At 32.4% G+C, this 19,350-nt stretch overlaps 1 protein-coding gene across 2 annotated transcripts in view; it reads right to left on the bottom strand.

Annotated features, from left to right (window-relative positions):
* Positions 1 to 5,699: 5,699 nt before the first annotated feature.
* Positions 5,700 to 19,350, bottom strand: part of LOC126880284 (zinc finger protein 239-like) — a 41,429-nt gene continuing 27,778 nt past the window's right edge. Inside the window, exons 2-3 of one of the 2 annotated variants that reach the window (XR_007696539.1) lie at positions 9,667 to 9,754; positions 5,700 to 6,498 (exon numbers count right to left, since the gene is read on the bottom strand). Coding sequence is in view for 1 of the 2 variants with exons in the window: in XM_050644052.1 (XP_050500009.1) it covers positions 5,813 to 6,498 (686 nt within the window). In the remaining variant the exon portion in view is untranslated. The remainder of the gene's footprint in view (positions 6,499 to 9,666; positions 9,755 to 19,350) is intronic. The other variant, XM_050644052.1, reaches the window with a different exon arrangement.

A 19,350-nucleotide genomic window follows, 5' to 3' on the forward strand; every position in this document is an offset into this window, starting at 1 on the left:
TTTTATAATATTTGTGAATTTCGGTTACATCGCAAAGGTACGTTTATTTCACGTAATAATCACGAAACAGAAATAACTTCTTTTGGTTAAATTTTGAGAAATATTTTGGAACAAAAATTTTACAACGGTGTTGGTTAAATACGTATCGCTTGAATTTTACTCACTGTATTTTATGGACGTCGAAAAATTAGATGTATTTCACGTAAAAGTAATGTAAATAATACCAATATTTAAACAAAAGTTTATGATTTCGCTTTAAGATCATTTAGCATAACTATTTCAATCCAACTTGATTTGAAGCTATTTTTTTCTTTAAAAATATCACAGGAGCTAAAATGATGTTGTCTTATTTTCAAATCGCGCGCGGTGATGAAGTACTACCAAGCCTTTCTCCTCCTTTAAATACCATCACGTGACTAACATAGTTGGTTCGAAAACTAAATTAATCGATTTATCGAATAATAGATACGTTTCGATAGGATTATTTTTTTATATTATTCTGGTATTGAAATAGATTTTTAGTAAGACCAATTAGTTAATAGTAGAAGAAATTTAAAAACAAAAAGAAAATTCGTAATACTAATTTAAAGTAAGTAGAATAGTTTAACTGTAATTTAAAAATAATCGATTTTTATAATCGATGATCGCATATCCTCTAATATCAGCTTCTCTGGCTCTGGCTGGCTTCCTGGCTTGGCTTCTCACATTTCTCACAACAAAAAGTGAAACGTGAAGAGCTTTATTTCCCTCGTTTTATTTTAGGCGGGTTTATTTTATAATAATGTTTTTCGTATTAACGTTTACCTCACTGCTCGAGGGTTGAAGTGCCATGATGCAATTAGAAAAAACAAGAAAGTGTCGAAGTGTCCTCCTCGAAATAAAAAGTGACCTGTGTTGTGTTTTATGTTGGCAAATTTTTTAATGTGTCTTTAGGTCGGTACCATTTTTGGTTCATTATCTTGTATAATAATTGTACAGGACAAATGTTTTAAAGTCTCTAAATTCTACTAAATAAATACATTGTTAATACTTTATACCTATGCTTGTTTTATTTATATCATATTATGAGGATAATAATTACGTGATTCATAAGTTAATTAAGGTCGAATTATTTACGTGAACCGAGGACGTATCTTTCACGTGAATACTGATAAATACATTCCCTAAAAGATACGTTAATCAACGTGTATTTGCAACGTGAATTTCCCGAAACATTTTATTGCTATTTAAGGTAAATACCACGTCTATTGAAGACGAGTTATTGAGTTATTCACGTAATTTAAAGACGTATTTTCAATGTGACATTCCAACCCAATTTTCACGTGAAATTCACGTATATTGGTGACAAATGTACCCAAAATTCACGTAATTAACACGTCGGTCTGTTTGCTGGGAGGTGATCTGTTGGTTATAGACATCAGTGATACGACCCACAGCCACTTATGGGTCAGTACTCTGGTGGAGAAAGACGGCTTTGCAATCTTGTGTGACCACTCTCACCACCTTACAAAGACAAGCGCTTCTAAATATAACAGGAATAGTACAGGAACGGCTTCATTAGAGGCTATCACAGGTCTCCCTCCGCTGGAATTATATATTTCGGCGGTAGCCTTTATGACCATCCTGAGACTCAAAGCAAACAATACTTGGAGGCCGAATTATGTATTGAATAGCCACACAAACAGTACTGGGACTATACTTGAGAAATCCATCTTTATGATGAACTCAGATATGACACCAGAACTAATCTTCACTGAGAAGATTAACACAATTATACCATCTAGAGAACAAAAAGTCCCAAATATTAATGGAGACTTAATATGGTTCACTGATGGATCTAAAACTGCCCATGGTACTGGATCAGGAGTCTTTGGGCAAACATGCAACTGTAATAAATCTTACAGCCTAGGTCAACACACAACGGTGTTCCAGGCTGAAGTTTTTGCTTTGGTGGCCTGCATTGATGAAGACCCTAAAGCTAAAAGAATCAACATTTACACAGATAGCCAATCGGCTATTCTGGCTGTAAAGAACCCTCTCACCCGTGACCCGTCAAAATAGCCCGGCCAAAACAGCCCCGTCAAAAAAGCCCCGTCAAAATAGCCCGAACACAAAATAGCCTCGACAAAATAGCCCGCAAACAAAATAGCCCCGACAAAATAGATCGCACACAAAATAGCCCCGGTCAAAACAGCCCCGGCTAAAACAGCCTCTTATAAACAATTACATAATTATTTATATAAGGTGTCCAAAAACTTTTTTTAATTTAAATTATTTGACAAAAAGGAAGAATGTATTTAATTTATTTAATTTAAAATGCATTTTACTGTTGCCCGAAAACAGAAAAAAACTGTTTATATCATAAATAAACATTGATTTTCGCTTTACTTAAATGTCCAAACTTCCAAGAGGCAGGGAAGACAGGACTCGAGTTCTCTGAAAAGACAATTTTTATTTAATGTGGTTAAGATAAACATCTGAATAGAGGATAATTACCATTTCCGAAAAAATGTATTTTTAAGGAATTATTTCATGATGAATTCTGAAGGGAGTTTTTTTTTGTCGGCGGGCTATTATTCCGCGGCTATTTTGTCGGAGCTATTTTGTGTGCGGGATATTATGTCGGGGCTATTTTGTCGGAGCTTTTTTGACGGGGCTATTTTGACGGGGTACCCCCTCTCACCAAATCAAACCTTTCTGTGGCATCACTAAAGATGCTATGAAAAACGAGGTTCAGAAATGGCTGATAAAGAATCATCAAAATAAATGGAGAACCAATCAAGGGCAAATCCAGACTAAAAAAATAATCAAGAATATTGATAAAAAAACTCTCGAACAGTTTGATGAACCTCAATAAACGAGAGATCAAAACTGTCACTGAAATGGTGACTGGACATTGCTGTTTAAGAGATCACCTGTACAAACTAGGTAAGGTGAATGAACCATGGTGCAGAAAGTGCGAAATGGAAGAAGAGACTGCCATACACATACTATGCCATTGCAGTGTGCTAGGTGATGTAAGGCAGGACTTCACTGGTTAAATGAGGTTATGATTGAGGTTATGGTCAAATGAACCAGAAGAGATCCTAAAACTACCAATAAGAAAACTGTTGGCCTTCGTTGAGGCCACAGGACTTATTAAAGTTTAAGGAGAAGAACAGTGTTTGGTACAAACGTCTTATGACCAAGTGCCAAAGACTAACGAGTCTCGCCTGAGTTAAGAAGAAGAAGACCCCTGTCAACATAAGATTGTAGACTGCCCGTGATGGTGAATGTCTTTGCTATGTGATACATAAAATTCTGATTATTTTGTATATTTGTGCAATAGGTCTATGTGTTATGTGATTCTGTGTATGTATTTATTCCTAATTATAAGTTTTTTGTGTTGAGTTAATTATATGTATTGTGTGTTGCATATGTGGAGTGTGTGATGGTGATGTGTGGATATGCATCATCATTCTCTTTGCCTTATCCCTATGCGGGGTCGGCTTCCCTAATTGCATTTCTCCACACAATTCTATCTTGGGCCATATCAATGTTAATCCCCTTTACCAACATGTCCTGCCTTATCGTCTCCCCCCAGGTCTTCTTTGGTCTTCCTCTCCTACTCCTTCCAGGAATCTGCACTTCAGCTATTCTTCGTATTGGGTGGTTAACGTCTCGACGTTGAACATGACCAAACCATCTTAACCTATGCTCTCTCATTTTGGCATCAATTGGTGCCACACCTAGACTTCCCCTAATATACTCATTTCTAATTTTATCGTTCTTTGTCACTCCACTCATCCATCTAAGAATTCTCATTTCCGCCACATGCATTCGTTGTTCCTCTTTCTTCTTCACTGCCCAACATTCAGTTCCGTACATCATAGCCGGTCTTATGGCTGTTTTATAGAATTTTCCCTTCAGCTTCATTCAAATTTTTCTGTCACACAACACACCACTCGCTTCTTTCCACTTCATCCATCCAGCCCTAATTCTACTGCATGCATCTCCATATTATATTTCTCCATTACTCCGTAATACCGATCCTAGGTACTTAAAACTATTGCTTTTTACAATCATTTCACCATCCAAAAATACCATTTTATTTGTAGTAGCTCCATCTTTAAATGAACATTCCAAATACTCTGTTTTTGTCCTACTAAGTTTTAAACCTTTTTCCTCCAGAGCTTGTCTCCACTGTTCCAGTTTTTCTTCTAAGTCTCTTTCACTATTTCCTACTAACACGACATCATCAGCATACATTAAGCACCATGGAATGTTACCCTGTATTTTCGCTGTTATCTGGTCCAAAACTAATGAGAATAAATACGGACTAAGCACAGAACCTTGATGCAATCCTACTTTCACATGAAATTTATCAGTCTCTCCCACACCTGTCCTAACACTAGTCGTTACTCCCTCATACATATCCCTCACAATCTTTACATATTCACCAGGGACTCCTTTCTTATTGAGTGCCCACCACAGAATCTCTCGAGGAACTCTATCATATGCTTTCTCAAGATCAATGAATACCATATGAGCGTTTGTTTCTTTACTCCTGTATTTTTCCATCAACTGCCTTATAATGAAAATTGCATCTGTTGTTGATCTACCCTGCATAAAGCCAAATTGATTCTCGGATATTTCGGTCTCTTCACGTATCCGTCTATCAATTACTCTTTCCCATATTTTCATGGTGTGGCTAAAAGCAGTTTTATAGCCCTGTAGTTTGTACATTGTTGTATATCTCCCTTGTTTTTGTAAACAGGTACCAGTATACTGCTTCTCCATTCGTCTGGCATTTGTCCAACTACCATAATTCTATTAAATAGACCTGCTAGCCACCTTGTTCCTGTCTCTCCCAATCCCAATGCTCTCCATACTTCCCCAGGAATATCATCTGGTCCTACCGCTTTTCCTTTCTTTATTTTTTGAAGCGCTTGAGCCACTTCCTCGTTGGTTATTTTGGTGACCATTGCTGCTACTGTCTCCGTTGACTCTACAGGCTGTCTGTCAAATTCTTCATTTAATAAGCTGTCAAAGCTTATTAAATGTGTGGATATGCATATTATTGATATATTTTTGTTGTTCACTTCTTTAAGTTTGGCAACCAAAGTCTGCTGCATTCTGCTGATGGATTCGCTACACATTTTTCTTCGTTCAGTAGGATGAGAGCTGCTTCTTTATTTTTCTTTTTTTCATCTCCGTTTCCTTAATAACTATACTATTGATTCATCTTTCCACCGTGGTCTGTGTTCGTTGTCTCGGGCATGTTTTCAAATCTGTGATTTGTCGAAATCCCCGTTTTTGATGTATGTTTCATGCTCGTTGATCCTGACACTAAATGATCTTGCAGTTTCTCCCACGTAGGAAAAACTGCAAGACCTCCAAGCGTCAGGATTAACGAACATAAAACATACATCAAAAACAGTGAGTTCGACAAATCACAGATATTCAAACATTCCTGATACACATACAGAGTGAAAAGACGCATTAATAATCATGCCAGGAAACAAAGGAAAAACAGAAAATCAAAGAAGCAGCCCTCATCCTACCAAATGAAGAAAAATATGTAGCGAATCCATTTGCAGAATGTAGCAGACTTTGGTTGTCAATACTTAAAGAAGAAGTGAATAATAAAAACATACCAATAATATACTTAGGTAGTATTATGGGCATTTATAATAACAGTATTTCACCAAAATCAAATATAATTGTCTATATATTTATTTATTCAGAAGAACTGCAGTAAATAAAATTTTTAACTATTTTAAAAATTTTAACTTTTAAAATAATTTAAAGAAATTAGAAATACCTTAATAGTTTATTTTATTATTACTTCAGTGTGAAGCCTCAAATGATTTTTTAAACTACTAATTCGTCTATACTGCTTAAAACAAGTTTTACACTTATAAGGTTTTTCTCCAACGTGCACTCTCAAATGTATTTTCAAAGAACCTGCTTCACTAAATTGCTTAAAACAGATTTCACACTTGTAATGTTGTTCTTCAGTGTGCAATCTTAAATGTATTTTCAAATTACGTTCATTATTAAATGGCTTAAAACAAATTTCACACTTGTGAGGGTTTTCTCCAGAGTGAATTTTGCTGTGTGCATTTAAATTATGTTTTTTAGAAAACTGTTTTAAACAAATTTCACACTGGTAAGGCTTTTCTCCAGTGTGTATTCTCAAATGTGATTTCAAATGATGCAAACGATTAAATTTCTTAAAACAAATTTCGCAATGGTACGGTTTTTCTCCAGTGTGAATTCTAATATGTCGTTTCAAGTCGTTTGTTTCAGTGAACTGCTTAAAACAAATTTCACACTTATGAGGTTTTTCTGCAGAGTGAACTTTCCTGTGTGTATTTAAATTCTTTTTTCTGGAAAACTGTTTAAAACATATTTCACATTGTATTGCTTTTTCTTCAGCATGTCGATTTACATGTTTTTTATTGTTTGAATGTATAGGTATTTTACCCTCCAGTGTATCCTCTTCTTGAAGAAAGTCTAAAATAAAAATAAAAAAAAAACTGAAATAGGCATTTTTACTGTAAGAAAAAATTAATGTACAAAATACAAAATAGAAAATTTTGAAAACTGATGAGTTTAATTCCTGAATTTTACTTAGTTTGGCCCAACCTAAATTTTATATACAGTGATGAGCGCGCTAATAACCTGCAAAATAACGCAAAAAATGGAAAATATAATCCATTGTGCAGTAATAAGAGATGAAACTAGTAGAGGTGGAAATTATCGTTATAAACGTATGAATTAACATTACATTACAGTTTCTCACCTTTAGACGTATCGGAGGAGTAAAAAAACTGTGACGGTGACGGGAGAATTTTATAAGATACTCCTGTCTCAGACGTCTAACGGTGGAAAACTATGTAATTTAACGTTAATGTATACGTTTATATCGATAATTTCCACCTCTTCTAGTTTCATCTCTTGTTATTTCACAATTTATTATGTTTTCCACCTTTTGCATTATTTTGTCGGTTATTAGCGCTCTCATCACTGTATATAACAGCCCAGTAGACGTTGGGCCAACTAATTGAGCCAACGTCTACAGGACCACTTGGCGTAAATTTGGCAATGGGGGGCCAGCGTTGGTCTACAAACCGAATGTTGTCGGTTTTTCATGCGCATATCAAAGGATTTTTGAGCGGTTGTGTTTTCTCACGTAGTGTTATTATATTAAATTAGTCCAGGTTGTGGGTGAAATACAGGTCGATTTCAGGTTATAATTCAGGAATTTTTGAAATATATCAGGCGCTGTAAAGAACTATGCCAGGAATATCTTCTACTAAAATGTAACACCTTATTTTCAAATAAAAAGTTGTAGGAAATTTAAAAGCCTACAATTTGAATTACGGCAAGTTTAATTTCGTTAATTTGTTATTGCAAAACAGCCCGCGAAATGTACACAATAGCCGTTTTTGCAATTGCATTATTTATTGTAGAAATAAGTTTTGTATTCTTTTAGACTTAAAATAAACATCTTTCAATTCCAAACATAAAAAATATGTAAAGACCGATCAGTTAATTTGTTGCTTAGATAATAAAAATAATTTATCCCAAGACGTCAAATGTCGGAGGCTGTCTTTTTGAAAAAAAAAATCGTAGAGTGATAATCCTAGATCCATTCTCTTCCTAAAGACTTATAATATTTTCACTAGTAATTTTACCCGTAGCTATGCGACGGGGTGCCCAATCAATTGCCATCTACAGTCACTCCATCCAATTGTTGCAAAATTTTAGAATCAACAAACTTTCAAAAGAATTAAAAATTACATTTTTAAAATAAGAAAAGTCTTGCATGTAAACTAAGTAAATATAAAGTAACATAACTACAACTAACAAACTAACATAATGATTTAAAATATTTTTCTTAATAAAGTAACCAACATTTTTGCAATTTTGCGAAAGATTTAGTTAAATACTGATGAAGTAGTAAATACAAAAGCAATATATTTCTACGTTAGTTGTTAACAATTCTTTTTAAGCTATACTCAAATTTTATTTTTAAACATCTTATTTATTTTATATAATAGGTAATTAGTTTGACTTGATATTAAATTTTATTTATGTTTCATTAATAATTTAAAATAATTCAATAAACTACTATTAATAATGCCATCTGCTAACGTATGAATAAAGCATAAATTTTGACAGGATTGTCAAAACTAAATTCAAACTAACTATTAATATAAGAGCATTTGTGTAAAATCTAACTAAAAAATTTCTTTATTCAAATTTAAAAATATTCTAATATAATGTACCTATACATACAGTTCGATTTCAACAGTTGAAGTGTATACAGCTCTCTGTGTGATCGGTCCGTATAGTGTATCGAGTGTTAAGTTTTGAGAAATGGCGAGTGTTAATGGCAAAGACCCCCCTGACAGAGGAAGGACAACAGAGATTATCAATGATATGGAGCTAGACGAATATGAAAAACAAACCACAAATACAATTGCAAATCAAAATCAACAAGTTCCACAGCCACAGGTAGTAGTAAAAACAAATAACAACAACTTTTTTCCGAGCAATCAGGTAAGCGACAACAATATTAATAAAATAGGCCAGTCAGTAATGTCACAACCGAAAAATAAATATAATCGCGGAGACCAAGGTCCACATTTTGTATTTTTGTAGAATACTGATGGAAACATTGGGAAGTTGCATCGCATTGCGACTGCGCGTACGATTTTGCATGCTGAACCCTCAATTAAAGATAGTATAGTGAACATTAATATTATTGGTAGAAATAAGGTCAGAATAGAATGCAATTCCTATGAGAGCGCGAACATTCTAGCAGAGAGTAAAAATTTAGTAGAGAAAAAATACGACTTATACATTCCAAACTTTTTTGTACAAAAAAGCGGAGTAATAAAAGGTGTTGATAAAGAAATAACTGAAACTGAATTAAAAAACATTATTGTACCTAGATATGGAAATTTTAAAGTTTTAAATGTTAAAAGAATGCTTAGAAAAGTAAATGATGAACGGGTAGAGACGGGTAGAGTCGGACAAACATAAGTTTGGGATTGCGACGTAGCGTTTCGCGCAGACAAGCAAACCATTTCTACCAGTGGCGGACGAAAACAGGCAGATTTGAAATAAATTTTTATAAGTAAATTATAATAGCACCTAAATTATATTTAATTAAAGCGAAGAATGAATTTGTTTCTTTTTATTTTCATAGTTTTTAATAATTATGAAGCTTATAATCAGTTGCATTTGATAAAATAATAAGCAAAATATTAGGAGTACTTTAATATATGACAAATTCCTCAATATTTACAATTATTTAATAACATTATCAGGAAGGAAGGAAGGAAGGATTTCAACTATAAAAAAAATTAAACAAGTGTTTATTTTTACTAATTCTAATGTATTTATTTTCTAAACAATGATTCTAAACAAAGTTTTAATTACGATTCTTCGGATGGTTCTAAGATATCTATTCCGGAATTTGAAGTTTTTCGGAAATCGAAATCTAAACAAATTATCGATTATAAATACTTGGTACTTTTGAAAAAACATTCTTCATAACTGTAAATTGTAGAAAGTTGAACTAAAACGATGTCAACAAAATATCAATTTAAAATACATTATACATTATACAATTTTATTTTTTAAGCTGAATAATTACTTTTACTATGTTACCTAAAGCTTAATCCAATTATCGTTTTCCTTAATGTTTCCTTTGACCCTGGAAATTACATTTGTTTGTTCTTTAGTTTTTGATAGATACCTTAAATAAATAGAAATCGTTAAAATATTTGGAAAGTAAATCTTCTTTTATACTTTAAGTAAATAAAATTGTAAAAGAATTGTATCTATCTACCATTTTTGTTAAAAATGCATCTATATCAGTGTGTTTACGAAAAAACTTTTATTTCGTTCTAAACGGGTACAAACAATTGTTTTATAATTTTACTTATATATATATCAATCGGTTTTAAAACGTCTTGCGACGTTGTCCGATGCCTAATTTCCATGACACTCTATCATCCCATTGGCCCTCTCTAAGATTTCTTGCGCTCATCCCCTTTTTTATTCCCTCTCTCCAAGATTTCTTGGGTCTTCCTCTCTTTCTGCGGTTTGGTGGTACCCATTGCATAATTATTTTAGGGAGTCTTGAGTTATCCATCCTCTGGACGTGTCCGTACCATATCAGCTGTTTTCTTTCTATGTCTGTTGTTAGAGAGCCGTCAACCCCCATTCGCTGTCTTATCTCATCATTACGTATTCTCTCTCTGCGTGACACTCCTACTGATCTTCTAAAAGCGTCCATTTCTACTGCCTCCAGCTTTCTTCTGTTGTTTTCGGTTATCCGCCAAGTTTCTGCTCCGTACAATAGACTGCTTTTAATAAGAGATTCGTAGATATTGTGTTTTCTTCTTTTTCCTATTTCATGATTCCACAGTACGCTGTTTAGACAACCTATTGTTTTTCTGGATTGTGTTATTCTTCTCTTTATTTCTTCATCATCTTTCCCGGTTGTGTCAAAAACGATTCCTAGATATGTGTAATGGTCGCAGGGCATGATGATTTCATTATTTTCTAATGTGATGTTCGATAGTTCGGTACCTATTGGCAGGTATTTTGTTTTTTCTGTATTAATTTCTAGTCCCCACTTTCTATATTCTTCTTGTAATTTCCTTGCCATGTACTCTAAATCATCTTTATCGTTTGCTATAACAACCTGGTCATCAGCAAACTGCAACGTATATAAGCAAATCTCTCCAAGGTCTACGCCCATGCCTCTGCATTTTCGTTTCCACTCTTTCAATGCTTTTGCAACATATATTTTAAATAAGGTCGGTGATACACAACACCCCTGACGTAGACCTTTATTAACCAGGAAGCTTTGCGATAATCTGTTTCCAGTTTTTATTTGTGATGTTGACCCTTCATACAAATTTCTTAAGGCTTTTATTAAGGTGACACTAATATTCGTCTGTCGTAACACGTTCCAGAGTTTGTTTACAGGAACTGTATCGTACGCCTTCTGCAAGTCAATAAACATGAGGTGGGTTTCTTGATTTGTGCTTAATTTTTTTTCTATTAGTTGTTTGAGGCAGAAGATATTATCAGTACAGCTTCTTCCTGTTCGAAAACCGGATTGTTCTTCTTCCTCTTGGTCTTTGTACTCCTTCTCAATGCGGTCTCTAATTATTCGTCCATACAAACGGCTGAATGTACTAGTCACTGATATCCCTCTATAGTTTTCACATTTAAGCTTATCTCCTTTCTTATGGATCGATGAAATATAAGCAATTTTCCACTCGTCGGGTACGGGAGAACCATTTATAAATTGATTTATGCACCAAGTGACGGTTATAATTTTACTTACTCTATTTTATTTACCATAAAAAATATAGGTATCAATTTCCCATTAACTAATAGTTTTTTAACTTTTAAACTATTTACCATTAATTGTAGGGGATCTTTTCTCGATGGTGTAGAAGTCGTATATAATATTTTTTATGGTTTTCACTTGTCCACTGGTCAATTCAATTTTTTTGGAACGACAACGTTTTTTTTGGACTTTTAAAAGATAAACTAGTCGCTTAATTTTTATTTACGTCTCTACCTTCTTTTCTTATTTTGGTTAAGGTGTTTTTGCTTATACCCGTCGCTGCTAGAATCCTATCCCTACAATTACCAATGTTAAATGTTACTAAACGAAAATATTGCGAAAAAAATTGCAAAAGATTGGCGTGAAAGAAGAAACAGTGCCTTAAAAACTTGTGTATTTGATCAGAGCATCCTTCCTGTTAGGACGTATGGCTCATAAACATGGACATTAACAAAGGCCAACATAAACAAAATAGAAAGGACTCGCAGAAAATATCTATTGTATTAATTCATGATTTATTCCATGTTGGGAATAACACTTCAAGACAGAAAACCAAACAAATGGATAAGAGAGAAAACAAACGTAAAAAATGTAACTGAGCATATTCAGGGTTAAAGTGGAGATTTGCAGGCCACAATGCGAGACAGGAAGATAAAAGATGGAATGCTGAAATACAAAACAGGAGACCGTGGACGCAGCTGCAGGAACTCACCGGAAAAGCGCAGCCAAGGACAGACAGATATGGAAAGATTTGGGGAAAGCCTATGTCCAAAGGTGGATAGAAATGGGCTAAAGAAGAAGAAGAATCTGATGAAACTTCATAAATACAATTATAATAAGAAAATAAGAATAATAGTAACTTTAATATCAAGAAAATAAAATGTTATTAACAATACTTACGTCAATTTACTTAAAGGTATTAACAGGTTTTCGGTTGTTTTGAAATGTGCTGCCTCTTGTTCCATAAATGTAGTAACATTATAAATGATTGCCTTTGCTTGGCTATTCAATCCCAGCCCTTTGATTCCTATCTTTTTATGAGGCATATTGTTAAATAACTAATGACTTGACTTAACACACTAGAGATACACTAAATGTCTTAATAATACACTAATTACGACTACTAATATACCAAACACTAAGCTAAAAACTATTAATAAAATATCCAACACGATCAAACCAATACGATACGTAATGCACTTCTAACTACGACACTGGCGATCAGCAAACTGGCCGTTTCCATGGTAACGCTAGTAAACAAGAACCACTGCGCATCATCGAGTTTTGAATCATATTCCCAAACTTATGTTTGTCCGAGTCTACTATAGTAGTGACGTTCAGGGGCCAAATGATACCACAACAGGTAATCATAGAGAAGATGATTTATCAAGTAGAACCATATATACCAAGAGTGATACAATGTGTAAATTGTCTTAGGTATGGCCACAGCTCAACACAATGTAGGGGCAAGAAAAGATGTGGAAAATGCGGACGAGAACATGATTTGATAGAATGTGAATTAACAGAAACAAAGTGTGTATTTTGCTTAGGAAACCACCCTGCACTGGAAAGAGAAAAATGCCCCGAATTTGCAAAACAGAAAGGTATTAAGTATTTAATGGTAAATGAAAATTTACTATTTGAGGAAGCTAAAATAAAATATACCAACAGTTACACGGCAGCCATACAATCCTCAAATTCAGGAAACAAATACACAATAACTACTAAAAGAAAGTGGAATGAAGGTACGCAAACTAAATCAGTGTATCCATACATAGAAGAACATAAAAATATTTTAGAAACTCCTGGCACTTCTTCGTTTCCGTCTCTACCAGTACCCAAAAACACCCCAATGTATCACAATAAAACGGTAGAACAAACTAAAAATCCAAATAAAAATATTAGTGAAACTATATTAGTATTAATTAAAAGCATTTTAGAAAAAAATTCAATAATATTACAAAATAAACAAGTTTTGGAAGAATTTAAATCGAATCTTGAACAAATTTTCAATGGAATTAACAAGTAGTAAAATTTTAGAATGGAATTCACGATCTATAATACATAATAAGGGACATTTTGAAAAATTCGTAAATGAAAACAAATTTTTAGCTATACTATTAAGTGAAACGTGGCTAACACCAAAATTAAATGTTCATTTTCTCATTATAATGTTTTTCGTGAGGATCGATTAGACGGGTATGGAGGAATTGCAATTTTACTCCGGAAAAACATAAATTATCAAAATAATTTAAATTTCTATAATATAAATAATGTAATGTGTATTGCACTACAGATTAATTTAAAAAACAGGGTCATGTATTTATACTCCATATATATGAAACCTAAATTAGGTATATCAAAAAATGAATGGGTAAAATTTTTCAATAGCTTAAGTAAGCCTTTCCTAGTTGGTGGTGACTTTAATTGCCACAATAAAGTGTGGGGATGTGATATAAATGATCGTGAAGGAATTAATTTATATGAAGCAATGGAAGAATGTGGACTTAATTTTTTAAATGATGGATCCGAAACATTAATTCAGGGAACAACAAAAAAAATAAATCGGCTATAGATTTATCAATATGCTCTAGAGATATATATTACTTATTTAATTGGCGCACAGAAACAATAAGCTTAGGTTCAGATCATTATCCAATTATCATGGAAATGATAAATAATAATATAAATGATAATAATAATCTTAGGAATGACAATATTAAAACAACTAGCTATAGTGATAATAATGATATAAATAGATTTAGGACAAAATGGGATATGAAAAAAGCGGATTGGACACTTTTCTCTTATTTGTTAAATAACGAGAATACAGACGACATATCTGAAAATATTGAGCAAGAGTATCAAATCTTTTATGAATCATTAAATGCATCTATTAGAAGCAGTATTCCAGAGAAGAGAAAAGTGACCAATTCAAAATTTAATAAATCCTGGTGGAACAATGAATGTAAGTTAGCAATAAAACAACAAAAAGAGGCTTTTTTACAATTCAAAAGAGTATCAAATCATGAAAATTATCTAAAATATCAGCAAGCAGAAGCTTGTAAAAAAAGAATTGTTTTGAATAGTAAAAGAGCCTCATGGAAAACCCTATGTAACAGTTTAAATAAAAATACATCAATAAAAACAGTATGGAATGAGATAAGAAAACTAAAAAATGTCTATAACCCTCCGAAGAATCCAATAAATGAAAACGATTGGACTGAAGGATTTTTTAACAAAATTGCCAAGCCATGGGCAGCTGAGCAAGGATTTAGTCATACATTAGACACTACAATAAATCAATCAAATGAAGGAAGCATATTCCTTACTCAAGAATTTAACTTTGAAGAATTTAAAAATTGTTTAAGAAACAAAGACAATTCAGCCCCAGGAATGCACAACATCCATTATAGTATGTTATATAATCTACCTATGAATAAACAACTACACTTACTAAAAATAATAAATCAAATATGGGTCAGCATGTGTATACCCAGCTCATGGAAAGAATATATTATAGTACCAGTACTTAAACCACATAAACCTGCTGACTGTGCAGACTCCTACAGAGGAATATCATTAGCATCATGTATTTTAAAAACATTAGAAAGAATGATTAAAAACAGGTTAGAATTTTGGGTACAAACTAATAAAAAATTGTCCCCAACACAATTTGGATTTAGAAAACCGCATTCCACAATGGAAAACTTAACACACTTAGTACTAGATGTATATAATTCATTCTCAAACAATAAGTCGCTGGTAGCTACATTTATAGACGTAGAAATGGCTTGATAATGTTAACTTCACAATTTTATGTCAACAAATGAAGAAAATAGGATTACCAGATAACTTTTGTTGGAAAATATACAAACTATACTGTAACAGAATTCTCTATTTGCAAATTAACAAGTTAATAGGCCCTAGAATTGCAAATAATGGTATACCACAAGGAAGTATATGAAGCCCATTATTGTACGCTATTTACACGGTAGACTTAAGGAAAGATATAATAAGTAGTAATGAAGGGAAAATATTACAGTCCGCTGATGATATCTGTATATATGTCGATCAAAAAGATGTGGACAAGAGTTGTAAAAAAATAAATGACATATATAATCGTTTATGTGAGGATTTGTACCAAATAGGGCTATCTATATCGGTAAAGAAAACACAAGTATGTATATTTTCTAGGAAACAAAAACTTCCAACGTTCACAAAAATACAAAACGAACAGTTCCCAATCCAATCTAAAATTAAATATTTGGGTGTAATACTTGATAGAAAAATGAATTGGAAAGAGCACATTGAGTACCTAATTACACGAGCTGAAAAAGGATATACCGCATTACGTGCAGTAAGTTATACAACCTGGGGAGCAGATGCAAATATATCACTACTCATGTACAGATCTTACATTAGAGCAATCTTGGACTATGGATGCATATTCTACAATCAAGCAGCCAAAACACACCTGAAAAAAATAGACGTGCTAGCAAACAAATGTCTTCGATTATGTATAGGAGCACTGAGAACTACACCAACATCCAATTTAAGTGTAGAGTGCAATGAACCGCCTCTAAATATAAGACGACAAGCTCTTACTGAAAAGTTTATAATTAAAATGGTTGCCAAAAGAGTTCAATAGAGGATAAATGCCACACACTATTCTTATACGATCTCACCTGTGAATATTGGCAAAATAAACAAACGTTACTATTTGTAGATAGTTATAACAACTTAAGACAAATTAAAAATAAATTATATATATCACGAATGTCACCAAATTTTGAACTATACCTAAAAAATATTCCTAATATTCAACCACATTATCTCAGAAATTATTCAATATATCCAGTAAACCTCAGAAATATTATGTTTAATGGGGATATAGAAATACTCTTCCCGCAGTATCATCAAATTTATACAGATGCCTCAAAACTTGAATGTAAAGTAGCTGCCGCTATATGGGATCCTAGAACGAAGTATAAAGAAGGAATAAGACTTGACGAAAATACTACAACATTTACAGCAGAATTAATTGCAATATGGAGGGCAATGCAATATATTGCTAGAATTGCAGACAACAAAGACAATAAATTTGTAATAATTACAGATAGTAAAAGTGTTGTCCTTAAATAAAATAGGATTAGCGGAAACAAATGCTTGTGAATGTGGAGAATTAGGATCAGCAGAACATATGATATTAAATTGTATTATTAAAAAACAGGAAATTAATAATTTTATTGATCAAATTGTTAACTGTAGTAACATACAAAAACCTTTCAATTTACGATCACTTATTGTCAGTCAAAATATAAATACATAATATGAGATCCTAATTAAACACAATCTTAATATTAAACTAAAATTGTGAAAACCTATATTTAAGATTCCTTTGTTTAACCCAATTGTGTACCTATTTTCCGTGGTCTGGTCATGTTCGTGTCTTTTGCTCTGAAAGACCCCTGAGCAACTGTGTTCCTCGTTAATCCCTTTAATCGTTAAAAAAAATAATATAATAATAAATAAATAAATAAATAAATAAAATTAAAAAAAGAATACAAAAAAATAAAAAAAAAATGAAAATGAAAAAAAAAATATAAAAAAAATAAAAAAAAATAAATAAATAAACAACAAAAAATAATAATTATATACATGATTATATACATAGTAATTAAAAATAACTTCAAATGTAAATAAATATTGAAGTGTAAATCATTGTTATCACGGTAGATAGTATGATATAAAACAGTCAATATTTGTAAACATATGTCTCTAGAGCAAAATAAGTTCGGCTAATGGATTAAGTCCACAGTCAAGAAAACCAAGGACACACACATACAATGTACCTATATAATTTGTTTAAAATATAAACAATAAAATTATTATACAGGATACAAAAAATAAAATAGCGTTTGATAAACGTCATTTAATGTTTACATATAGACAAATGTTCCGGACAGCGTGACGTGTCGCATTAGGATTTTATAAGATTAGATATTCTGATGCAAATAAATATATAAAACATTCTTCAACCCCTTATTTCGGCCATTTCGGGTTTATAAAAAAAGGGTAAAATTTCGTTATCAACATTTAAAGCTGCAGCAACTCCCATTATATTATATCCTATCCTATGAGTTTCTAACTAAGATTATTGTTGCTGAAGACAAAACGAAGATTTAAAAAAACACAGTTTTTATCGCGATAAAAAGTTTTTATCGCCACATGAACTCGAGATAATTACCTAAACCCCGAAATAAGGGGTTGAAAAGCGTTTTTTCGCATTTATTTATATCAAAATATAATAATATAATAGACGGCGAGCTAGAACCCTAAAATCATTATCATAAGTAATACGGAGTTTGTCCTGTGAAGTGCATCCCTTGTATATTGTATATTGATAATTGAGGCCCTCAGAGCAACAGTGGCCTAACCCCAAAAACGAAGTTTTGAGATAAATGCAATCTTTGCATTCGTATTTCCATTATGCTTATGGGATAAATAGCCATTAGCCAAATATAGAGGTACAATGGAACATCGATAAGTCGGATTAATCGGGACTCCGGCCGAATTAATAAAATACGGTATTCTTACATATAAACTCGATTATAATTGCAAAAACATGAAATACATATCCACAATAGGCACATCTAAATTATGTACAGCTGTATTAGGCTATTGATTATGTACTATAGAAAGGAACTACAACGTTAACGGGGTTTTATTATTTCATATGGTCAATGAATCTCTATATATGAAAAAACCGCGGAGTGCTACCATTTAAAGGGGTGCGTTTTTGAGAAATGGGTGAATTAGTCCCTGGGCACAGGTTACATTAGGGTGAGTTCTATGCACTTTTGGTACAAACACGTCTACATAAAAATTATTCCTGGTTAAATTTCCTATCTAAATATAACTTTTAAAAGTCAAAGATACTTTTTTTTACAAAAATATATTCAAAAGAAAAAGCACCAAGGAACCCAAAAGAAAGAAATTTTGTTTTTTGTCCCATAACTTTTGTCCACGGGGATATAGGTATAGATATTGCTTCACAGAAAAAAAACTTACATATTTTCTCTTTAAAATTATGTTTGGTAGAGGTCATTAGGATTTACAGTTTTCGAAATATGATTTTTCAAAGTTCGCCAGTCACAGTAATTTTGGGCAATTTCCCTTGTTATTTCGCAAATATTGTTCTGTAACTTTTTTCTACGTAACTTTAGGCATATGCAATGGTACATGTAAGAGGAATAGAAATCAATTACCTTTAAAATTTTCTACTGTATAATGTTGTACGACTTCTTTTAAAGAGGTTATCTTTTTCAAGATTTTATACTTTTAACGAGTTTTTATATTTTTTGTGATTATTTTTTAAATTTCTAATTATAACTTTGTTTTTCTACATTTAGGTATATATTATATAATAAAAACGAAAGCTTATTCTGTTTACTTAAAAATGGTGTATTATAAAAAATTCTAGGATTATTTTTGAATAAGATATGCGTTTTCAAAATGTAATAAGTACTTGCAACGATTTTTGATTTTAGGATTATTTTTTAAATTTCTCATTATAACTTTTTTATGTGATTGTGTGTTATGATTGAATCTTATTTTTTATAGGTACTTTGGATCCACTTGACTCGGCCGGGCAAACTTCAAAATATGGATTAATTCCAATATTTACTGTCAAAGCTCCTTCACCACAAGCTTTGCTTGAAAAAATAGCATGTAAATGTACCAAAGGATGTACAAAAACTGCGGTTGTAGGAAGATAGGAATTAGTTGTTCACTATTCTGCAAAGGGTGCATGTGCATGGGTACTAATTGTGGAAACTCTAAGATAACTGAGGTGTCAGAGGAAGATATTGAAGCTAATGGTAACGGAAAGATGGACTTTGATTTTGAAAATTTTGTAAATGTCAACGTTTAAATAATTTTAACTAAAGTGATGTTTTTCTAAGACTAATGTTTCTGTAATT

Source organism: Diabrotica virgifera, chromosome 2 (genome assembly GCF_917563875.1).
Source record: "Diabrotica virgifera virgifera chromosome 2, PGI_DIABVI_V3a".
Lineage (NCBI taxonomy): Eukaryota > Metazoa > Arthropoda > Insecta > Coleoptera > Chrysomelidae > Diabrotica > Diabrotica virgifera.